Source organism: Synchiropus splendidus, chromosome 1 (genome assembly GCF_027744825.2).
Source record: "Synchiropus splendidus isolate RoL2022-P1 chromosome 1, RoL_Sspl_1.0, whole genome shotgun sequence".
NCBI classification, from domain to species: domain Eukaryota; kingdom Metazoa; phylum Chordata; class Actinopteri; order Syngnathiformes; family Callionymidae; genus Synchiropus; species Synchiropus splendidus.
Genome location: NC_071334.1, coordinates 51648731 through 51674769, shown reverse-complemented (window position 1 = coordinate 51674769; position 26039 = coordinate 51648731). Strand labels below are relative to the sequence as shown.

The following is a 26039-nucleotide window of genomic DNA, read 5'->3' as shown; positions in this document are numbered from 1 at the left end:
ACCATAGACCACAGCCAGCAACACCCCCTCTCCCCCCACCCAGGCACCGGCTCCATGGCTGTGTGAGACTCTCAGGATAGTGTTTGGATCCGGGAGCGCGCCGGTCACCACCAGCTTTCCGCTGCGCAAACGAGCCCCAAAACAGACCCGAGAGGAGCGGACATCACAGAGAGTTGACACGTTGTTTTTTTTTCCTCCAAATTTGTGGGATATTTTCTTTGGACATGTAAGTTGACAGACAGGACTCCTGTCGCGTTTCTTCCACTGAAGATGAAGTTCTCCGTCTGCGTACTCACCACTTTGCTGGTGTTTCGGACGAGCGCAGCGCAGTCAGGTGAGTGGCGGGATGCTGAGTGAAATTCTCCTCACGCTGACATTGCGATCCTGAAACACACATGTCCCGCGTTTGGGACTTAAACACACACCTTCCCTGAAAGCGTCTTGTTTTTCTGGCAGTTGTTTGTGCTGTCGGAAGATGCGGTGACGCACAGACTTCCATCCAAAATTCCACGAGTTGGGAATCATTACTTTTGCCATACTCTTATCGCGATTTACATCCTAAACTTGTGTCACTTCAGCTTCACATCTTTCACCATAGCTGCTCTGTGTTGTGTTTAAAAGGAAGATCGTCTCATCTTTCTATACCACTCGCGACTCACAAACATTGTGGTCGATCTCACTCAATATGATTTGCTGTCAATTTGTTTCCCGCTTTCAAATTATTTACCTGATGCAGGATGCGTGTTGAAAGTCATGAAGAACATAAGGTTAATATCCAAGGGTTAACCTGTGATCTTCCTGACTTACTTAAATAAATTCATTTTATTAATTCAAGTAAGTCAGGAAGGACATATATCAATTACGCTGGTTGCCCACATGGCATGACAGAACACTTACACTTGCATGCACCTCAATTTTGATGCATCATAATAAATACATTCATCATATTACTGCGGAGGTTTTCACACCATTGAAAATGCTGTTTTGCCTTGATTCACTCGGATGTTTGTCTCTCATGTGGAGAAGTTGTTGTGTGCGGGATAAAGAGGAAACAAGGTGAGCATGTGGTCCAGGTGTCCTTAGGTCCCTTTCTCCCACCACCTCCAAGGACAGGCTGGGCTTTTGGCCCAGCAGCAGGTAGATCCTGCAGGGCTGGACTCAAAAGACACCCACGCTGAGAAGGCTTGAAACGCTGCCCATCAAACTGGAGTGGATGGGCAGGCAGCAGTACGGGTGGAGGGATGCGCTTTTTATTCCCAGTGCATACACACTTGGTATTTGTGATGCAAATCGGGCAGACACATGTGGTCTGTGCCTCTTGGTTGATAGTCAGCATGGAAGGCAGAGAACATCTATCTGAGATTAATCTATTAAGGTGATATCACAGAGCTAAAAAATATCATCAATTACAAATGAAACTAAGGTTATACCAGTGTCATTTCATCGTCAAATGACATCTTGTTTGTTCCGTCTGACTCATTCTTTGGTGCAGAGGAAGTTACAGTAACATATACACAGGTAAAAATCACAAGTTACTGATATTTGTAAACATGGTTCCTGCAACACTGTCATCAATTTTTATCAGTGATTCATGGTGTAAAATCAAAATCTATTTTTTTACAACAATAGCTGGTTAATAAACACTTGATAAGAACTACAATTAACTGGTTTGAGATGAAAAAAAAAAAAAAAAAAGAATCAACAAAACTTCATATCTAGATATCCATGCCAGATATCTCGATACTATATAACGTGACTTTGGGTTTAGAGGAAACCAATGTTATTATTTTTTTGTTTTTTCAGAGCGGTAGATTGTAGAAAGTTTGATGCCAGTGGTTGGCATCACCTCTATATAATGGCCAAGTAGGTGAAATGGATATTGTTCATTGTGTGATATTATCTCTCTCTCTCTCTCTCTCTCTCTCTCTCTCTCTCTCTATATATATATATATATATATATATATATATATATATATATATATATATATATATATGTAATTTTTTTTTTTTTTCGATTTTCATTTTTTTCTGGGTAGAAACACACCACACAATAACTTCATCTAAAGCATTTATAACTATAGTCGCAGACAGAGAGATAAGGACACATTGGATGGAATAAGACTATTATAGTGCTTTACACAATAAATGATTAAATAATTTTACTAAAAAGAGAGTTACTGAGCATATCAGTTACTACTTTACAGACCATTTGTCGTGCTATCTATCTATCTATCTATCTATCTATCTATCTATCTATCTATCTATCATCTATCCATCTATCTATCTATCTATCTATCTATCTATCTATCTATCTATCATTGGTCTGCGCCTACGTATCTATCTATCTATCTATCTGTCTGTCTGTCTATCTATCTATCTATCTATCTATCTATCTATCTATCTATCTATCTGTCTGTCTGTCTGTCTGTCTGTCTGTCTATCGATCTATCTATCTATCTATCCAGGGGTCAAACAAAATAATGGAAACACCTTAAAGGTAGAAAAGCTTTAAGGTGTTTCCATTATTTTGTTCGACCCATATATATATATATATATATATATATATATATGGAGGGGAAGAGAGGAAAGGAGAAGGGTGATAGGGAGCCCGCTGAATACAGCCATCAGATCGGTGGCCGTCCTTCTGGTGTTCATGCTGCTCGCTGAGGAAGATCGAGAGGAAATGAGAATTCATTACAAGCTAATTAAGCATTTTGTGATATGATCAGTGTAGGACGACAGTTCCTTATTTGACAGATGAACGGGGTGAACGAATTCGATCACACTTGAAATGAGTCTACACTGCTATCTAAAGCTAATATCAAAAGCTTGTACTCATTTTGCAAGTATATCCAGATGCATTCATTCAAAATGGCAGCCAGCCAAGTCCTGGCTTGCTTGTCATTTTCCTCACCCGTCTATATACAGTAAGTTACTGTGTTTGAGCCGTACATGGTGCAGTTTTGCTGATGCAACAAATGTGAGAAATTGTCATTTATTTCCCTGTAAATCTGAAGAATTGTGAGGTGTCCCAAAGCATCTACTGGCATCTTCTGAGATATTTTTCTCATCGGTTGGTGACCACAGCGATGTGATGCCTCCGAAAACCAAATTATTACCGTAGTACATTTTTGAAATTGTAATATAAAAAGGTGAACACCTTTTAGTCTGACTGTCAGAGAGAAAAAAGGCTGCGACGCCATGGAAGCAATAGCCGCAGTGTCAACAATGGCCCACGTGTCAAGAGGGACAGAAGACGATCTACTCACAATATGAAAGTCAAGAGTGAGTATAACTTCAGGCAGCACTCGTCCTCTCTGGCATTGTTCAATTTCTGCGCTGAGCTTCTCAGCAGGTTATGGATTGCAATCACAGCGTTCTGTTTTCCCTGGACATGGCCTGCTTTTGAGAGCTCAAAATGTGACCGGGATGAATTCCAACATGGCCCGGGACTTTGTTGTTCCTAGTTCTATGCTTACTATTACCTGTGTCTTTAAAAAAAATCACTGGGGGATATGCATCATAAAAGTAGAAATATTGATAGAGCTGAATGCAAATTATCAACTAAGATGCCATGTGATATAATGGTTACACAAATGTCCTACAACACGGTTGCAATGTATCAGAGGATTGAAATAAACATTCATTCATTCAGACATCCATATTTACTACAAAATGTAATTTAATGGAATTGAATTGCAAAGAATAGATCTGTGCAGAAGGTGTGGGTGGGCGAAGTTCCACAGATCTTTACTGAAGTCAACCAGATGTAGGCAAAGCTTCAGTGTCGGGGGATGGACCAGACACTGGCTGGGGAAATTATAGAAGAGTATAGGAAATTCCAAATTCAAATAAAGAATGCAAATCCACTATCCGCATGAAGCTGTGACTTTATGGTAAGCCCTACTCAAAGTCATTTAGATATATTTCATCAATAATAATGCACTGCTGTTTAATCAGGCTTTTAGCTAGGATTTTGAAACAAGGCGTTTGTCTGAGCTCCAGCCGACAACAGGACATCAAACCCTGGAGTGAGCGCTCCAGCCCCGGAGGTGTGGAGAGAGCACCTCCCTTGTGACACTCTACCACGGTCCAGTGTGGAGACAGGAAAGGTTTTACACCTCAATATGAAGAAAAAACAGTCAGTAAATGTAGCTAACGGGACACATCTGCATACAGAGGCTGCGTTATACACAATAACAAAGCGCGTCGTGGGTCAGCTGATCGGTCCGTGCACTTTATGTTTTTTTCTGGGGCGTTCGAGTTCTGGACTTTCGTTCGAAATCAGAAGCAAAAAATCTTGAAATTTTTGTTCGAACTCCGATTTGTTCAAATTCCGGGACGTTCGAAAACCGAGGTACCACTGTATCATAAATGTTGCCACAATAACAAATTCGTAGTGCAGAAACGCCTGGGGGTCTGGAGGTATATTTTTCAAGCAGCTGCAAAGTCAAAATCATCAAATCCACTTGTCCTTCTTCTTTCGTGACGATGGAGCCTCTTCCTCGCTCTCCTGATCTGATGAAGGGATGGGACTCTCTCCTTCAGATAACTGACCCTGATGAATTAAAAATAATAATTATTTCCCTTACTACATGCTATTTTGTCAACAGTTTTGTTCATCCTCCTTCATATAGTGATGAAAGACTAGCACGGAGTTGTATCAGATGTGAATCTGTGATGGTTTTCTGAACTTTCACACATTTAAACAAGAAAACAATTCTGTCCTGTTTTTCCTTAAGGAAGAAGCTGAGTGTTGTTGGTCTTGTCTTTTTCATTTTTCACATAAAGATTTGGTTTGGAAAATGTTTTATAGCCTTTACATGAAAAAAGGACTGCAATAACTCTATATTTCTATATAAAATATGTACACGCTGTTCATGTGTTGTTGGGCAAATGCTGCATAAACTCCAGAGCGCAGTTCTCACAAGTGCTGAGGGGTTCATCCAGCGGTGTCGCCATGAGGCTTGTCGGATTAAAAGACTTTCAGTTTGTTTTGTAAACAGTTGTTTAAAGATTTAAACTTACCGGCAGATATCGTCGCTCTTCCATGCCGCATCGGCCAATGAAAATGCGAGTGTCGCAAATCGCGAGATGTGAATAACCGCAAGATTTGGCCTGTAAACAAACATGGCGTCCGTGGTGGCCAGGGTTCCGGTGCCGGTGCAGGGTTGAGACGCGGAGAATTTATCACATTCAGCGAAAATATTGCGCGGGACCCCCAAACGCCCCTCTGGATAAAAGCCTGCTTTTAATTTCAGTTCAGACAATTTTGAGTCACTGAGTCTAACACAGTGGTTGCACATTCTGTAAAAACATCTGAACATATATAGAGAGATCCTTAATATTTCCTCAATATCACACTGAAAATATGACAACATGAATGAACTGTATCATAGTTGCTGTGTCATGCTTTTACTGTTAGATTTTTGCTTCATATCTACATATACCTCCGACTGTTTTAATTTGGAATGAGTGATGGGCTGATGAGGCTTCATGAAACCGTGTCCTAATGTTCAGAGGCCACCAGATGGTGCTCTCGGTTTAAAAATAGTCTGAGGTTTCATTGAAATGGTTGTTTAAATCCAAAGATTTTAGAACAGAGAGAGCCCATCACTACTTTCGAATATTCTGCGATAGGCTTTGTATACCAAATTAGTTCAAAATCCTTTAAAAGTCCTCCTCGCCATGCTTTTACAATATAGAAAAAATGGCACTGCATTGAGGGTGACATTGATCTGTGAGCTTTTATTTGTTTCCTCTGTCGGGGGGCGGGCAGTCTCGGCGGGCCTGGAGGCGACGCCTGACAGTGCGATGCGACGGGTGATGCGGGGCTTTTCCCAGGCTCAAGACAGCAGCACACAGCTTGTCATGGTTCTACTCTCCCACTGAATCAGCAGTCTGATGATTATCTGCACCAGCCCCAACAAAGAATATGCTGTTCCTGTCGTCGCCCACTTCTCTGGCTCCTTTTTTCGAAGCAACCCGGAGACGTCAAAAAGCCTGTTTCCTTGACATTTAGTTTTGCTCGCCAGCCGTCACAGAGAAGCTTCTGTTCTCTGCGCTCGTGAGCCGCTCAAATATTTACACGCACACTCACAACTGCACAGCATGGGAAGGAAAACATCCATTTCTCTCCTCTGATTAGCATGACGTTGGCTGCCAAGCTCTGACTTTATTGGCTTCTGTTAATCACCCGGCTCTGACTCAGTTTGCGTTTTCAAACGGCGTTTGAACTACAGGCTGCCTGTGATGAGCAGGATAGCATTGGTCACACTGAGACATCCATTGCCAACTCATGGTGAGAGTTACATTCACCATTCCTGTGTTGGAAGCTTGGCAGTGGTGTCCTCTTAAATAACTTTGACAGTACCTCGCACGGACAGAGCCGGAGTTGCTCTAGAACCTTCAGCGAATTGAAAGTCTTCTGTGTTTGCTGAGAGTTCAGCCTCCCATTTATTTGAAACAGAGAAAGGAAAGGAATAGGAAATTCTTATTTCCTCCCTCTGCTCCGTTTCTTCTAGACCACTGGAGGGTTTGTTCAGTCTGCCACTTGTAATTCCACTCAGAGACAAATGCCTCCATCCTGCGACGGAGGGACTTCCTACACATAAAAGCATCCACACAAGCATGAGAAGCAGGAAACCGTCACGCAGCAGTGCAACTTTGGTTTGACTTCAACCGGCCATCAAGGCCGCTTGTCTGTATCCAGTCCAAAGCCTCGACACCACACTCTCTCTTCCTGTTCCCGACCTTTAATGCCTCTTGCCATTGTTTAGATTTTTTTTTTTTTCTGTACTCTTTAATGTGTCGTTCCCCTTGGCAGCGCTTATTTCTCTTTTTTATCACCTTTTTATTTCCTCCATTCTCCTTCCCTCTGCACATTTGCTCTCACATACTTGTCTTTCATGAGCCGTGTGGCTGTAACGGAGACACATGTGGAATTCAAGATGCCCGCTGCCTATTTTAACTATGCAACTATGCATGCCAATTTGTTCGAGGACTCTGTGATGGTCATCATCAATCTGCTCCTATGCTCTTTCCACTTTTAAGCTTCCTGTTGCAGATAACACTGTATATTGCCTTCATTCTGGTCAGGATAAGAAAGGTGCTAAATTTGATCCGCACAAGTTATGTGGCCGTTTTCAGTCCGATCTTTTTGAAACTGGGTCCTAGAGTGAATAAATTTGAGAATACCAGACTGGTGTCTGTGTATTTTCATCAGATAAAATCCAGGTCTCTGTCACTACTGATGCATTTTCTTGAATTAAAAATGTTTAAAACACTGATTAAAAAGGAAAAAAAAATCACTCGCAGCAGCTGGAGCGGGTCGTATATCAGCTGATCAATGACAGCGTGTCGCCAATCTCACCAGGGACAGACACACGGGTGGATCTAATCACACCAACAGTGTCGGCTGTTGAGATTCTTGTGTTAAAAGTACAGTCAAAACTGCAATCATAAACTCTAGCACGCTCGGCTTTGGTGTTGGATGTGTCACTGCACGTCACTGCAGTCCATGTCGTCATGTTCCAGTTGCTCTTTTACAGTAAAATATGAATGATATCTAACACATAGTGTTTTATTACCACATTTTTCTGGATTCTAGTGACTTTTCATGGGATGATTTCCCGTCTGAACTATCCTTGGTGGTCTGGAGAGCAGAGCCACCATGCCCTCCCTGCGTACAGTACTAGTCAAACCAGCGAGCAGCCTCATTTGCGTGAAAGTAGACAGCCTCGTAAAAAGGCGCTACATCCACAGAATATCACAGAGAACATCGTAGTCCTCGGGTGTGAGTAATAATACTGTTATCGGTATCGGCACATCCCAAGTATTAACACAAATTCACTCTCTCATGTCTCTGAATTTGTAGTTCAGTGTTTACTTGTAATAAAAGCTCAACCGAGTTGTTAGTATACAAAGCATCTGTTCGATCGATTTGTTATCCTATGGTAAGTCTGCCGTGCTTCGGCTCCAAGCCCAGATTGCAAACCAGCTGCTGCTGAGCACGGTACACTTCCTCAGAATGCCAAGGTGAGAGGTGTTGACTCAGAGTCACTAGGGTAGTTGTCCATTCAACGCGGGAAACGTCAACTGTGACGCAACCGGTGTGACCCATTCATAAAGAAAACAGCAATGATGACAGCGGCAAAGGGTTCACGTTGGTCTGATGAGGAGGTGCAAAGTTTCCTGGATATTTGAGTGGAAAACAGCATCCAAAATCAGCTGATTATCAGCCAGATAAAAACAAAAACACGCCAGTTGTTAAGCACACAGCAAGTCCTGCAGTATGATCCTAGCTGTTCAAAGACCCCTGTTCTCAGTCATCAACACTATCCTGCCATAGCTGAGGGCTGACTATTATAAAGTGTTGAGAGTTTTTGTGTTCACTCTCTGTCTTGCCATCGTGCAAGGTCATGAAGTCATGAAGCTTTAAGGGAAGAAATGTGATGGCCATATTCACTTTTTTCCTGCAGTTATCAAATCTCACACAACACAACATTGTCATCTGTCTTGAGATTCCTTAACTTCATTTTCTTAATATTAAGAATATTCTTAATATTCTTAATATTAATATTTTTTCCAGGAATGCACCGATACCAGTTCTTTTCCAAAACTTGTAGTGTAGTCGTACTTGCATTTAAGTACTGAATGATACTGATACCGAGTACTTACACCATTACACTTTAAGTTACTTTGAGTTTTTCTTTTCCATACATGTCGTTATTTGAACAACATTCCGTAGTATGTTTTTAATGGGTGACGGTCATAACTTTCACTGCAGTACAACATTTTACAAAATTGTCATAAACTGCCATTCAAATACTGCACACTGCCGTAAAGTCCAATCTGTTTTGTGGTACTGCTGGCCATTCAATGAGCAAAGTACCAGTATTCAAGTCTGACGTCGGGCCGATGCCGATATCAGCTACCCTACATTTTTTGTGAACAAAAATATGATATGAACGAGTACTTCCAATAAATTCATATTTTATTCATCTCAAATCATTAAGAGGCCCCTTTTGTGCTCCGAGACATGACACATTCATCCTTGAGGACAAATGGTTGAGTGAGAAGAAGGAGAATGAGCCAAGCAACTTCCACGTGCTTGTATCCCTGGCTGAAGGTTATCGATACAACTGTGGCTTAAGTTACTTTGCTCTTGTTGCATGTTTAATTGGTGTGTGTCGTTGTGCGATGCTGTCCGTTTTAAATGGCCCCTCCTGCAACGGCGACCTGTAATAAATGAGCGGGCGCGAGAAAGTGGCAGATGTGACAGCTGACTGGGGAGGGAGGGAATACAGAGAGAAGGGGAATAAGTGTGTGTGTGGCTTGGTGCGTGTGTATCGGCGAAGGGAAAGACAAAGAGCGGTAGAGGAGATGGTTAAGGAAAAAAACGTGCGGGTGAGAGGAGCTGTGTGCTACTGCGCACTCAAGAATACCTGGAATAGAGGAGCCTTTTTCTTGTCCTTTTTGCACAGTTTGTTCACAACCTTGTTATATAGTAAGGCGAGTGTCACCTTGCAGTCCTGCAGAAAGATGGCCAGTGCTTTGTCAGGTTTAAAGCAGCATAAAACAGACAGTGATGGAAAGTTTGCCTGAGCTTCGGTGTGTGAGGGTGAGTCACGTTTTAGGAGAAGTGAGACAAAGGTGTTCACTTCAGAATTATTTTGTTTGTCCGTTCTATTTGGGGCACTGGTTCATGAATTTGTCTCCTACGAAGGGTCAAGCGCACACCCTCACACTGGAACGCGGCACACGCTGCACGCTTGTTTCCAGAAACACACCCTGCGATCGCCGTCGGCAAGGTGAACCCGCGCTGGCAGCGTGTCAAGATGGCGGTACGACGCCGGCAGTGGGGAAAGCCAGGGAGGTGGTCCTGTTCCATGACAACCGAAGACAGAATGTGTGTGCTGCGCCGTCTCCGTGTGTGTCCAGCAGGGGTTAAGGTGCAGTACGGGCGACAGTGTGTTATCTCCGAGGAGAGCAGCCATCACCGCCGCTGAACACTCCAATTAATCAACTCTGGCCACGCGGGCCGTGGCGCTGTTTGTGTGTGAGTGAGTGAGCTATGCAGCCGTGTGTGTCATGTATGTCAAGTGGTAATGAAGTGCAGCAGGAATTCATTGTCCCACTTTCTTGACTAAAGAGGGCATGTTGTCTTGCTATTATCAAAACTGTGTCCAAGCTGAGACCAACTCATGATTTCATTTACCATCGCATCATTGTTTTTATGGTTTATTTTTTTATTACAGTGACAGCAGACGTGTCATTTAAGCATTTAACCAACCGTGTTCTGACCTCCATGTTTGTTTATTGGAATCAGTGACGCTGTATCCCAACATTAATGGGAACGCTTACAGGACCATCCCAGCTGTAACTGAAACAGAAATGACTAGCCTAAAACGATATTTGAGCATTTTAGCCACGGTGTAATTCAAGCCGCAGGTAGACCTGAGCGCTGCCTGCCGTGACAACATGCTCCAATTTGAAAGGAAAGTCCTTCGAAAGACCTTCACATCATGTTTTGACTTGAGGCAGTGAACCTTTGAGACGCTGCTCTCACAGAGCCCATTGTTGTGGTCGGTCATAGCACTTACTGATGGATTCTTGAGGTTTTCCACTTGGAGCAAAGCCTCAAATCCATTTGAGTGAAATGAAATGATCCAGGTCCTCAGTCACATCCAATAAAAGTTAATCTGCTGACAGGTCCTCTAACACTTTCGAGGAATTAATCAATACGGAACTGTTCAGCGAATGTTTACATGATCAAGTGGCCATAGGGAGCCGGCGCATCAATGCTAATGCTTTTATCATCCCACACAGGCTAAATATCAGTGGTTTATCAAACAGAATCGTTGCTGCGTTCTGCAAGGTTTTTCTGTTTTTTGTTTTTTTTTGCCTCCTTGAAGAGTTATATACAATAAATTAATACAATGATTTAATGGTTCATTTTTCTATATCTATATCTATATAGATATATATCTATATATATCTATACTTTATCTATATCTATAATATACAATAATTTAATTTAATATAACAGTTTGCTCTCCAGACAACAGGGAACCTTTGTAAGTGCAGGAGTTCCTGGTCCACTGATCACACTGATGCACAAGACACGTGGCAGCTAGGATGATAACAACAACAACAACAAACATGGAGGAATCCCTGAACAAAAGCAAACAAAAACAGTCTGTTTGCTTTTGTTCAGGGAGGTTTTTCGCTACACAATGGCCAGTGTTTCCACTACTCTGAATGTAGTTGAAATTGAAATTGAAATTATAAAATTGAAATTCTTATAGAAATATTTCCAAGACATTAAAAGAGCTTTAGTTTAAATAAGGTGATATAAAAACTTGAATATAGCCACCATTGTGCTTTATTGTGCTATTGTAATAAACCATATTTTTTTTCTTTAAATGTATGAATGGGTCCATCATTTGATTCAGAAATATACCAAATTCATTCAAATTGAAAAATGTGGCTTCTTGTTGAAAATATTCTTTTACCATTAACACACACACACACATATATACACACACACACACACATATATATATATATATATATATATATATATATATATATATATATATATATATATATATATATATATATATATATATATATATATAGGGTAGCCACACAATTTGCACAGGCACAAAGCAAGCAGTGCAAAACATAGCAATGTGAATTAGGCTCCTGATAACAGAGCATGTCCTACACCAGCACATGTATTACATCCACGGCCGCTCCTCACGCAGGCAGTCATATTTCATCCTCCTTCACACAAGGAGCACTCATTTTCCTCGGGGTGAGCGTGATCTCCACCTGTGATGCATGTGACGCAGGAAAACAGCTGGAGCACTGGGCACAGAGAGGAATGAAGATAACACGGCAGAGGGCTACACCAGTGCAGTGAGATTGTCTGGTAATGAAGAAGCAGTCAGAGGGAGAGGAGCGGAAGCACTTCATACCCTGCAGGCTACATGGTCAGAGCGACGTGGAATTGTGGCTATTTGTCTCTTCCTCTTGTCGCACCATCTGCTTTTGTGATTCTCTAATTCGCTTAATTAGCGCACACCATCTGAGAGGCGCCGCACCTTGGCTTGTGCATGCGACCCGGTCACATTAGCTGCTGCAGTCACCGGAGGCGACATTGTCATTGGCTTTTGTGGACGGGATTGTGTGTGTGTGTGTTGGTGTGCGCGGGTGTCTGAGATAGGATGCCGGCTCTTCGGGCTGACTGGAGGCATGTGAGCAGAGCACCAGTCCATTTTAACACCGTGCTTCAGACACGCTTCCGCCGCCTTTTCTGCCAACTTCTGCCGTCTACGTAAATCTCTGCTGAGCTTTGTTGTTAATTAGACTAAGCTGCTTTGATCTCCACTTTACTGCAGATCGCAAATAATGACCAGTTCTGATGGGGTTCAAGCTGAATTACAGCAGTGTGAATATCGTCCCTCTACGTTTAGAATGTCCACATCTTGTTTTAATAGATGTTTTTTTTACTTTTTCGATGACATTGAATTGTAAACCTCGCCTGGATTGAGTGAGCATCATAGCTGGCCAAAACAAAACAATACAGTATTGAGTGGTGATGACATTCTGAAAGATTCTATTTTTTACAGATGTACTGTCATAAAGCAGCTAGTTCAGCGGAAAACTGCAATGTTTTGAATGATTTATGCCCTATTGCATGCCATGATAGATAGATAGATAGATAGATAGATAGATAGATAGATAGATAGATAGATAGATAGATAGATAGATAGATAGATAGATAGATAGAATGATAGGTAGATAGAATGATAGATAGACAGATAGATAGATGATAGATAGATAGATAGATAGATAGATAGATAGATAGATAGATAGATAGATAGATAGATAGGTAGATAGAATGATAGATAGATAGAATGATAGGTAGATAGAATGATAGATAGACAGATAAATAGATAGAAAGATAGATAGGTAGATAGAATGATAGATAGATAGATAGATAGATAGATAGATAGATAGATAGATAGATAGATAGATAGATAGATGATAGATAGATAGATAGATAGATAGATAGATAGATAGATAGATAGATAGATAGATAGATAGAATGATAGGTAGATAGAATGATAGATAGACAGATAGATAGATAGAAAGATGATAGATAGATAGATAGATAGATAGGTAGATAGAATGATAGATAGATAGATAGATAGATGATAGATAGATAGATAGGTAGACGGACAGACAGACAGACAGATAGAATGATAGATAGTTAGATAGATAGATAGATAGATGGATAGATAGAAAGATGATAGATGATAGATAGATAGATAGGTAGACGGACAGACAGACAGACAGATAGAATGATAGATAGATAGATAGATAGATAGATAGATAGATAGATAGATAGAATGATAGATCGATAGATAGATAGATAGATAGATAGACAGATAGATAGATAGATAGGTAGGTGGACGGACGGACAGACGGACGGACAGACAGACAGACAGACAGACAGACAGACAGACAGACAGACAGACAGATAGATAGATAGATAGATAGATAGATAGATAGATGGATAGAAGTTAACATGATAAACGTGTACTTCTATGGAAGTGTGCGTTTCCAGGCCTTGGCCTGTATAATGAGCATCTGTTCCTCTGTTATTACCTTTTACAGCGCACCTGTCTGTTCTCTGCCGCTGATAAAGGAGGAAGATTTGCTTCCCTTTTCCTCATGAAAGCTCTTTTAAATGCCAGCCGGCACAGGGTAGTTACTTAAAGGACACTCACGCGGCAGCAAACATTCTGTTGAGAAAACTGTGCTGCTAATTAGCTGAATTAGCCACAGATCAAAAGGTTCCATTAGGAGGGAGGCAGCAAACCTCATTTGCATCAGACCACATGTTCAGCGCGGTCGCACCGATGGACAGTGTAATCTACTGTTTACCTTGCTCAAGTGTTTCTTCAGAGGGCTGCTGCTCCACATTTCCTGCCCCTTACATGGACGTATATGTTGCAGTTAGTCGCGTCATGCATGGTTTTACCTTTGTGCCAGTGTCATATCACGAGGTTGGTGCTCTTCAAGTGATCCCTATTGTCTCAGAAAAGAACACAACTTCCACAAGATATTGATGCTTCACGTCGTTGTTTTTACTATCCGATAAATTCTCACACATGTCAAGTAGTTTACTACAGTTGTGGGGCTGGTGAAACTGGAGCCTCCTTTTCAGAGCACACTGGATGGCAATCTCTGGCCTATAGACAACCTGACACATAAACTAAAAATATATTAGTTTGCTTTGGAAAAAAAAAAAAAAAAAAAAAATTATATATACATATATATATATATATATATATATATATATATATATATATATATATATATATATATATATATATATATATATATATATATATATATATATATATAAATAATTACTCTTTTGCGTGTTAATTGCATTGCATACCAGAATGAACAAGTTTAAGTTGAGTGTGTAGACATTAGCACAAACATCAGGGTGGAAGTGCTCCAGTCATGAGTGAAGAGGGCGTGAAATGCATTTTTTGTGCTTCTGTTTTGAAGTTTTTCAAACTTAAATTTCCGTCCATCAGTGCAATCTCATTTACTGTCCATCATGCAGTGACACGTTGAAGTCCTGGCCCTAATGTGTTTGTGCGTCTGTTGGAGAGTGCAGGCACGTGCGTGAGTAAGAGCCGGACTGGTTTAGGCCAAGGACGCTTCTGGATATGACCATGCCCAAAGAGTCAGAGGCGGAAACACAGCCCGCCATGCAAGCCCATAAGTGTGCGTTTAATTGCGCTCTTCATTATGCTCCAAGAGCCTCCGCGCACTGCACGCACGCACGACGCCACGCTTGAGACTGTCAGTGTCCATGTTCTGATGAATTACCCTGACAAGCCTGTGTGTGTTTGGTTTTGCATGTGTTCACATGAATCTTGGGGATGGAAACAAATGAATTTGAAAGGTTAATAGTTTTCGTTTTCATTTATGCTCCACTCATAAAAAGATGATGCTTCATGAAACAGCGTCATTATTTCCAGAGCCCACCAGATGGCACTTTTGGTTTAAAAATGATGGGAGGTCTCATTGCAATGGTTGTTTAAATCCAAAGATTTTAGAATAATAAAAACCAAGAGAGTGTCCTTTAAGTTGTTACAAGTGGTTCAAGTTTCACCAGCGAGAGCATTGAAGTCGGCCTTTTGTCCAGGGCAGTACCAGCACTGATGTGGGGAATACACAGGCATTTCAGGACAACTGAGACATGTAATCTCTCATGTTCCTCATGCAATAACCTGCGATGTCCCAGACATCCAGCTTCTTAGCTAAATGACCAAGACACATCAATGTTTTTTCATGTTGTTGAGGACAAGTGTAGCATTTGTGCAGTCAGTTGAGTATTTATCATTTTTCGTTGTGTTGCAACAACTTGCTTGTGATACATTTTGTATGTTCCCTCTTCCTCCCCAAAAAATCTAGAGTGGTGTTGACTCTTTAGGTCACCCCATGGGTGCTGTCACGCCAGCAACTGTTGCCTCTGCTGTCTGCTGCGCTGGTGTTTCGTTTCACCAAGATGTCGGAACAGTGTCCAGGCTGCTCTGAAGTCTCATTCAACAGCTTCGTGCTGGAATTTATCTGCGAGGAAAAGCACTTGAGACTCGCACGCACCCAATGTTCCGCTGAAATGCTTTCACACAATCTTAGTCATTGATGGAATTATTGACATTTTCATTACTTTTGAATCAACCAGGAGACTGTGTTTGAGATGCTGCCATTTTAAACTAATGCAAAATGCCCCATTTGTGATTTCAGAGCATTACATTTAATCTATTTTTATTATTTTAAGAGCTGTTTTGGTGCTGCTCTTATTCAAGGGCTTAAAGGGGAATTTATCTGATGAGTGTCTGAATATAGTCAGATTTTTATTTTTTTTTTAAGTAAAAAAAATGACTAAAGAGTTGGACTGAACTAGATAAAAAAAGCAAAATAATATTTTAAGTATTTAAATGCCAGAGCTAATTGGCATATCATCAACATTTATGTCAGTGTCTGACATGATTTGTTGACAGTTTTACAGGAAGTTGTCCTCCTCTGTCACGCCATCAAAAATGGCTGATAATGTTCCATCGCAGGTCAACTGTTTAGCTGTCGTTGATCTCCAGCTGTTACGGAGGCTCAGAGCTGCCAGCAGGACAAAGATATTTTTGGATCAGTATCATGTTATTTCATGATCAGTGCTCGGAAAATAATTCGAAGAGAGACATTTGGGGAATAAAATCACTATAATTGACAGTTTGGACGTTGTCACTTGCCGTTTAAATAAGCCCTCACTTCCAGCGGAGGAGGAGCACAGGAGAACTTCCAGAGTGTCTCTTGGTCTCACTGAACGTACAGCAATAATTACAAAGTAAAATCCTGCTACATTTATAAAGCATCAAAGGCATCGCATTTGACAGTCACAAACAGCCAGTTCCATTGTGCTGAAACAAAGATTTATCACATCCATTTTCAAAAATTATAGCAGGAGGAGAGACTCCCTAACACAAAAAATCGCAAAATATTTAATTTAACACTGGCTTCTTCGCTGGACTCAGACTTGCAAGCAAGTCCCCTGGAAGAAACCATCAATGAGGAGGAAGAGTGCGATGATGGAGATAAAGAAGTCGAAGAGCCAAACACGAAAATCGAGAGCATGGAGAAAGTGATTCAATCAGAAACGTGGGAAATGCAAAATCAAAGGAAGGATGTGACAGAAAAGATTGCCACAATGATGGCGGGGGTTCTGAGTCAAAAAAAAGGAAACCGTGTGAACCAACAACAACAAAAAGCAGCGTCAGGAAACTGCCAGAACAAAGGAAGAAGTTAATAGAATTCAGCACAAAATGCATTCTCTTACGAGCAAAGCTGAAAGTTCATTCCAAGATGGTAAAGCACCAAATCCCACGCATATTTCAACTATTATTTTATTATTATTGTCTTCAGTCTGACCGCAAGAAAAGCAGACAAGTGGGAAGACACCACTCCACTCTCTCACTGTCCTCGTACATGTCCTGCTCAACTCTCATGTGCTTCTGTGTTGAGCTGACTTCCTCGTACAGCACTACAAGGCAAACCTGGCATGAGTCACTGTGTGGCTCACTTATTTCATACTGACCTAGCCTGGCCCCAACAACTGTTTCCTACATCTTTATCACTGCAAGATAAGAGTGGTATATGGATCAGTATATGGTGACAAATTACACCGATTAACAGGCATTGACCAGCAACTGCTGGAAAAAACTGGGTCTCTGTTTATCCCGGTAAACGTACCAGATTAGGGGGCTCCTGGCAGCTCAAAGGTTGGGGTCAGTTGCCATGGAGACTAATCCCCTGGCTGCTCAGACCCTGGAGACCATCCTGTCAGACAATTCACTGCACTCTCTCCTGAACACTTCATCTTCCCGGTTTCCGTCCTCTTCAGAGCTGCCCTCACGTCTTCCATGCTATTTTCCTAAACAAGTGGATCGACCACCTCTGTCTTACTCTTTCTGTAATTCAAAATCATTCATGAATGCACGTCTTCTGTCTTTTCTCACACTTGCATCCCTCTCTGCACTTTAAATTCAACATGCTGCAAATGCTTCTGCTTTTGAACACCATCACTCCACCACCAAGTCTTGTTGTCCTTTTCCCTGACAATACACCTGGTACTTTCTTCGCACTTTCCCTCCCCACCTTTGCTGTGCGTTCCTTCTTCCTGGGTCGTTTTTTCTGACCATCCAGAGCCTGTGTTCACATCTCCCTAAAACAGCATCCTTTGTTTCCCAACTGTCATTGTGTAATATTGGTCTTTACCTTATCTGCCTTCCCCTCCTGTGTGACTGAGCTTCCACAGATCACTGGCTTGTCCGTCCTGGCAGTAGTGATGAGCTTGTGAGGCTTCATGAAACAGTGTCCTCATTTTCAGAGCCCACCAAATGGTGCGTTTGTTTGAAAATGATGTGAGCTTTCATTGATGTGGTTGTTTAAATCCAAAGATTTTAGAGCAGAGCGTGAAGCCTCATCAGCCCATCACTTCATTCCCACCTCATAGTCACGTATCTCTTTCAGTTTCATACTTCTTGTGAAATGTAACACAAAGGCATATTTTCAAATGAATATCTTACAAATATGATTGAAACTTCCTACAGCATCTACACAGCCGTACTTCCCTTGTTCCACCAACTGTCCCGCTTGTTTAGAAGGGCTGTGAAATCCACCATTTTGTGCAGAGTGAGTCAGGAAGTAAGTTAGGAAAGTTTAATCTTTCGCTATTTAGATTGAACAGGACAACCAGTCCAGCCGCGTTTTCTGGGCCATTTTGTTCTGAGCCCCTGGTTACTTCTTGAGCAGGAATGAGAGTTTTCCCAGTGTATATTTTGTAATTTTTTTGTTTTGTTTTTCGCAAAGAAGAACAAAATCCTGGACTGTCTTGAGAAAGTATCGTAGCTCTGCTCTCACTGCAGCTACAACTCTCACCCCGGTGAAGTAGAGAAGGAGATTTAAATGGCTCCCATTGAGCTTGAACTTTTCGTTTCATCCTTTTCCCTGTCTGAATTTCATACCAAGGAATGTGTTCCTCTGAAAGCTTGTTCCTTTGTACTCAACGATCACCCCTGTGTCGTGATTGAAAGACTTATTACGAAGAAGGGATCGCAAAAGTATGGAAATAATGGCTATAGTCGGAGTGATAATGAGGTTTACCTGAGGTGCTATTGCTTTTCAGTTTCATCACTGTTGCAGCATTGAATGGACTGAGAGGACATCACTGATCTGAATTTATTGTTGAGAAAATCTGAAGTGTTTGGAGGAGCTGATTATATTTGTGCTTTCACAGACTCCCCTGCGTGGTCAGAGGAGTCAGAGTCTGATGCTGATCACTCTGTAAAAGAGGGCGTTGGTGTCACATTGTTTTCACAAAACGGTCTGCTTTCCTGTCTCTTACACGGCTGCATAGATGTGTGTGTGTGAGAAGAGGCTTCCTCCTATGACGTGACCTTTCACTGCTGCGGAGAAATACATGCACTCACATTGTATCTCCCCAGAACTGTATTCTTGTAACTTTGTTTTTTTCTTTTCAACATAACTCTCTTAATAAGGTAATTTTTATCCAATTTGCATGTGGTTGAAGCCACGTTTGGTTTCTCCCCCCGCACTAATTGGCTGATCATGGCTCCCCTCAGGGGGCGGGGCTTGTGACTGACAGGGATGATAATCCCAGTGATGACAGGAAGCGGCGGCGGCGGCGGGCCAGCTGTCTGCCAAGGTGTTGTGAAAGTCTGCAGGCATCACACGGAATGTTTCAGAGCTGCTTTTGTCGAAACTCAGGACTGATGATGAACCTGACTCACCTTGCTTCCTTCCGCACCACATTCACCGGGGCTCAGGATGAGGTGTCATTAGCAGCTTGTCCTAATTAGCCAAGTGCTTTTGACGGCAGGTCAGTGGGGAGCAGGGCCTTCCTGATTTCAATAAGAGTAAACAAGCAAAGCGCTCCCCTCTGATGGATTAAGTGCATATCATCCAATGCAAGTGGCAAGTGTTTAGGAGAAAAAAACAACTTCAATTTTAGGTCTGGAATGGTAATAAGTGTATAAACAATTCTTGTTTGCAAGCGTAGTTTTACTTAAAAATAAAAACATAAAAAGGGTATTTCTCGGTAGCGTGTCATGGGGTCAATGCACCATGAACCAGAGAGAAGATAATCATCGTAAGATGCATCCATGAAATGAAAAATGAAAATGAAATGAAATGAAAGGAGGTAGCATGACTGTGAATGAGTGTTTAAATCTGTGCATCAAATGTAGGAGGTTATTTGTTTTCTAAAGGTAATTTCCTCCAGTACAGCATATCAAATCCTGTACCATGATGCTCTGATCATGATCGGCCGATATCAGCACGATCGGTGAATGCCGATCGTGACCTGACCCGCTGATCACAACAACGGCGCTCGGTTGTTGTGATGAAGCCCGGCTGGTTGCGATGCGTCCGCTCCTCTCTACTCGCTGCTCACTGTGCGGCAGCATGTCTGCTGTGGAGGTTCTTTCATTTATCATGTAAAGTTTGCATCCTGCAGCACAGGCACGGGTAAATGCTGTGCAGGGAAGCACCTTCAAATTAAACACGCCATTTAAAGTGCCAGCACTTGACGGAGCACGGAGAGTTTTCTGGGCTCATGAAAGTGAGACTGCTGGTTCCTCAGCAGCAGGCTGTTAGCGCAGCTAACACTTAGCAACACCTGCTGGTCCGAGCGTGACATTCGATACGCTAAGCTAATTGCCCAAGAAATAATCCATAATTGAACCAAGCTTCTAAAAACTTCCGGAGTGGAAACTATCATAAAGGGAGTGCTCTCTGTCTGGGAGCCCCGCTACAAGTGGCCAGTATGTCAATATTTCATAACAAAGCCTCAAGAGATTCACCAAACTGCACCGTCTGACATTGTATTTTTTTCCTCCTTGAAGATGTATATAAAATGTGTCTGAAAGAAAATGATTTAATGGTTCCATTTTTTTTACGTCATGAACACAGAATGTATCATCATTTTGATGATGAATTCACAGTCAATCCATGTGATCAGCTTCGGTGAACGGCATGCCCTGACATTGGCGCTACAGCTGTAGTCATCTTTACGTGGATGGGATACAACCCAGCATTTTAATTCAAATGCTGTATATCTTGAGTCAAACAGATTGAGGATCTGCTTAGATCCCAATGCCTCCAATGAAAAGCACATTAGGTGACATCCTTGATATATAACCATATGAAAGAGGGGTGATCAGATGAACATATGGCCTACTGTTATATTTGCATGCGCCCCTTCTGAACAAGATCAGGTTGCACTGGGAAGAACATTTAGGAGAGGAAGTTACAAATGAGATGTGGCAGTTCACTAGACATTCATTACCCATGGTCCACGAGACTACACCTGCACTACCTCTCGTAAGGCAGTCTTATTTACATATTACTGCCCTGTCAAACGTAAACAATGTATTGGGCACAAATAGACAGTGACATTCAGATTAATACCAGGAGATGCCAGCCTTATTAAGGGTTGACGTGCCATGTGCTTTTGCTTCCGAAAGATCTACTCTCATGAGAATGAGGTGGAAGCAGGACACCTGTCCCACATGTGCAGTGGCTCATGGATATAACGGCGATTTTGAACTGTGGCTTGGCAGGGAAATACCTCGCAACCGTATCTGCCATATCAAACATCTGGAGCTTGAGAAACATCCAGGACCGCAACACATCACAAAGAAAATGAAACCAAGATTAAATCAACTCACAGCAGATTGGAGCCATAAATAATTTATGTCCCTTTTTTTCACCTTAACCCTTTCGTTGTTTTGCTCTTGTAATATATATATATATATATATATATATATATATATATATATATATATATATATATATATATATATGTCTATTTTTTTGTGAAAGCGATTGTGAAGACTGTGCCACAAGAGCATTTTAAAATTTAAAACCACAGGAAGCCAGTGCACACTGCCGCAGGATGCTCTCACCGTCAGGGGTAACATGAATAGAGAGCGAAAACAGTGTATCAGTCTTTTGAGTTTTTCTTCAACTACACCTGCTACATCAACTGAATGAATACAACTTAAGGAATAAAATCTGAATCGTGCTAATCTGGTGATTTATCTTGCCTCATTTTGGTGAAATGATAGACCAACTGCAGAAAGAAAGATCCAAAGGAAGATGACCAGGTTTATTAAAAATAAAAGATCAAGCCATCCATCTGCTTTCTTCCTGTTATTCCCAGTTGGGTTGAAAGGAAGTTGGGGCCAACCGCTATTCCGCTGTACAAGGATGTTGCCAGTTCATTGCAGGGCACATGAGAATAAAGTTCACCTATCAACCTTTATTTTTGTACAGTGGGAGGAAATACGTGGCAGCATCTCATCTTGCAGCATCCCCACAGAAAGTATCCAGAGTCATCTCAAATTCAGGGTTTCAAAAAGGTGGACCAGGAGCATCTTTCTGTGGGGCTGCAGGACCAATCTCTGTATCACAATCGAATGGATTGCATGTTGCAAATGCTTTCTTCTCTTCGACAGTCATATCACAACAAGAACTGTGTCCAGTCAGTAGATCTGAAATCATTCTTTACAGACATTTCCGCTTTGGAAGTATGACAGTTTTATTTGGGTTTACCTCAGAAGCCAGTGCTTGGACCTCATTCTGCAGACTGTGATTTGCTCAGAGCAAATCGCGCTCCATTTTCTCACCTAATAAATCACACTATCGGACTTAGTGCCACTCCACAAAACTACATTTGGCAGCACAGGGTTTGTCCTACTTCATCTGTCATCCTCTCACTTCTTCAGCATCTAGAGCTGTGATTCTCAACCATAGGGCCCGTGGTTGGGCGGCGTGCGGCCCCTAAGGGCCGCTAAAAGTATTTTGTTTTACACCTGTAGGGTGCCAGATGCTCAGTTTTAATACACTTGCCACATATGGTGGCAGCAGTGTGTCATTGAATTGACTTGACAGCTTCACTCACACTATACTTATATCTTTTTTAGTTTATATTTTGAAAAAATCTATAATATTTTTATTTCATGACATTGTTTTATTACATTTATTTTACTGAGAATTTTATTCATGTACATTTTTTCGATTTTTTTTCAGCGGTGTGGATCAACTTTATTCTATCTTTTTTTCTTCAGTAAATTTCAGTATGACTAGCACCTGGTTCTGCTGCTGCTTGGACCTTTTGATGACAAATAATATTTAGGTGATCTCGTGGTTTCATCAGGTTTTGGTTTGTTCACGTGTCAGTAGATTAAATATGGTTATTGAACACAAATGAAATCAAGATGAATCAGTGCTATTCCTTGTATGGGCTCCAGGCCCATTTGCTCTGGAAAAGGTGGGCCCCGAGATCATGGAGGTTAAGAGCCGCTGATCTGGATCATTCAAGTATGATTGGAAATTGAACACAGTTGCTTCCCTCAGCTCAGACATTTGATCACTATTTGGAGTTAATTGGGTTCATGGGGGTTTACGTCTTTATCACCTCCGGGCCATCGGGTCAGTGGTCAAGCATCAAATCCGCTGGTGATGAAGCGGCGTTGTGAGTCTGCGGTCTCCTAAGTGCGCAGCCACCGAATGAACGTATTGATTCATGCCCTTTCATCGGAGCCTGTAGTTTAGTGTGCAGTCATGTGAGAAGTGTGTTGCTAGTCCTGTTGCTATCCTGTGGCTACTGACACGATGTGACACACATTTTCAAATCACTAAATCTCCTTGTATATCTTCCAAAGTTGGAAAAAAACAAAAAAAAACAAAACCATCAGATGAGAAAGCAGGAACATGGGCTCGGCAGTCATGTGTCGGTCTTTACAGTAGCTGCCAAAACTTGTAGACTGGACTGCGCACCAGCCAACCCTTCAGGCATCACATCTAGTCATAGTACAAGAAGCTCGTAATAATAACATTCTGTGACTCTGGATCAGTTTTGGAGTCGTTTGATCGAACTGTCCAAATACGTTTTTTGGACATGGTCTTGGATCAGAGAAACACATACAGCTGCTTCCTTGCAAAAACTGATCCTTCACTTCAATAGCCCATAAAAATCAGATGTTGATCGTACTGGAAATATTTACGCAACATGTCTGCCACAGTTTTTGTTAGTTGCCACAAAGTGTCAGCGCACTCATTGTCTCACCCGGTCGAGACAAACTGTGGTGTACTGACCACTTCTAAATACAAAGAATATGTATTTATACATTTTTAAGGATGTCCTGATCCTACTTACTCACTTTAGATACAATACCAATATTGCAGCCTTGACCATTGGCCGATATCGATCCGATATGATATGAGTATGAATCATACATGTTTATTACTTATTTTGTAGTGTGGAATGTTAGAAATGGCTTGGCCAAGTGATGCACTGTTCTTCAAACTGAGAACAATAGTTAGCTGTCTATCGAAGCGCTTACGTTGGCGATATCCGATGTTGACATAGGATATCGGATATCAGAATTTTGAAACCTACATTATCAGCATTATTATCAATCTGTTTAGGACCAATTAATGATCTTGTTTCAAATAATTGGAATGATTTCCATAGATTATTTAATGATCTGCTTGTAAGAGGATTAAAAGAAAAAAAAAATACCATTAAACCCCTCTCACAGACACTCTCCATACTCATGCACATGTATTGCAGATATCAAGTGACATTGGTTAGTGGACACAGTTAAAGCTGCCTTATCGTGGAGGGTTTCCAAAAAAGAAATTGAATCCTAAACTGAAGACTGAGTGTGCCAATTCTTGTCGCGCTAACACTTGTGCACACTGCTCATCTCTGAGACCCCGGGAGGACGGGGGAGGGACGGGGATTTGGGGGTTGCGGGAGGAGGAGTATTGGAAGGATTTATTGATGTAATAATGTAATCTCAATGACTGTGCCATTGACACTGAGGCATTTTCTGTCATCCTTTTCCCATTACCTGATGGATGAAACTAGATCATAAGTAGAGCAACATATGGGATGGGGACTGGCTATGCGCTGCACTGCTTTGGAAATCACATGCATTATCCAAAAATATATATGATTCTCTCAGTGAAATTTACTGATTTAAAATACGGTTTGTCCCTATATTTATTTTTTTCAGCGGCTCAAGGTCAAGGCCTTCGATGCCTCAACCTTCCTAGTGGCACCAACTGACGTTATCTATCGACAAATCTAATATTTTGTACACTGGAATATGCACTAAATGAAACAAAAACCTGTTGGTCAAAGAACAATGAAATGGATAAAAATATTTCTGTGAGCTGTCTATTTGACCACATTCGCCTCACACTGCATTCTTGCTCGTGATGTCCCCATTTTCTATCCTCTTATTGCTTGATCAGATAAAAGCTATCACACTCAACGTTGTTCAGGGAAACACTTGAACATCACGTGTACACATTTATAGTTTGTCAGCAGAGGTTAGTCTGCTCCCCAGCTCATTTCACCATGTATTCATAAGACATTATTGTATTTGTATTTGTTTTGTGCATTTCCACATTTGTGTGCACAGCAGGAACCACGAACCCAATTTGAATGGGACTAGGAAGCCTTTGGAGGATGGTTTCAAAAGTTGACGGTTTCAATAAGCACCGATGTCGTAGCTTGAGTCAGAGTCTGTGGCACCTGTACCTGTTGGTACAAACATCTATTATCATGTCCATTTCACTTTTTTTGTGAGTGACCTCGCTGTCCTCGGAAGAGGTGCATGGAATTTAATGTTTGTGCCATGACAGACACCACAGTACAACAGTGATCAAGGCACCACAATCCAGCTAAGGAAAGTAAAGGAGGAGGAAAGCACATCCTCTACAGTGTTTCATACACTCACTTCCAGCTGAACATCGCTTTACAAATGTTTTTGACCTTTGCATGCTAAATCATCTCTTCTTTCCAAACTCTCACTGAACAGAAAGAAGGGCAGGCAGGAGAGTTGCCCTCATGTTCACCCGCCGTTGTATTTCAATTGAAATATATGCTAATTCTGGGTACGCTTTCACTGTGATTCCACAGCATGAAGCAGCATATTATTTCCATGGCGATTTGGGCAGTTAAAGAGATCAAGGACTGGTGAGGACGCGGGCAGAAAATACCTCAGTAGAACACGCTACATCAATTGAGCATATCGCGCATGTGTTTAACGTTGATTGATGCACTGTCAGTAAATTCGGAAGACAGTGAGAATCCAGATTAGAGAAAAAAGACCCGTGGGATTGGAATGAAAGATGAGCGTGAGATAGAGAGAGAAGTGAGATGGCGAAAGATGGTCTCTGTGAATGTCTGATAACCCGCTTTCTCAGCGCAACATATCCTGCTTTGAAGCGCCGTCTTTCGCTGTGTTGGCCTAGAAACCAGCGCACAAGTTTCCTCTGAGTTTCTTGTTTTGCCATGAAGGTTTGTACACAGAGCATTTTTCATGCTAATAAAAACAAAATAAATTCCCTCC

General features: G+C 41.6%; 1 protein-coding gene across 5 annotated transcripts in view; it reads left to right on the top strand.

Moving 5' to 3' along the window:
- The first annotated feature begins 76 nt into the window (after positions 1 to 76).
- LOC128758496 (receptor tyrosine-protein kinase erbB-4-like) overlaps positions 77 to 26039 on the top strand; it is a 225157-nt gene continuing 199194 nt past the window's right edge. For 4 of the 5 annotated variants that reach the window (XM_053864526.1, XM_053864491.1, XM_053864500.1 and 1 more), the window contains exon 1: positions 77 to 334. In XM_053864526.1, coding sequence (XP_053720501.1) covers positions 271 to 334 — 64 coding nt within the window. In that variant the 5' untranslated portion in view covers positions 77 to 270. The remainder of the gene's footprint in view (positions 335 to 26039) is intronic. The other variant, XM_053864510.1, reaches the window with a different exon arrangement.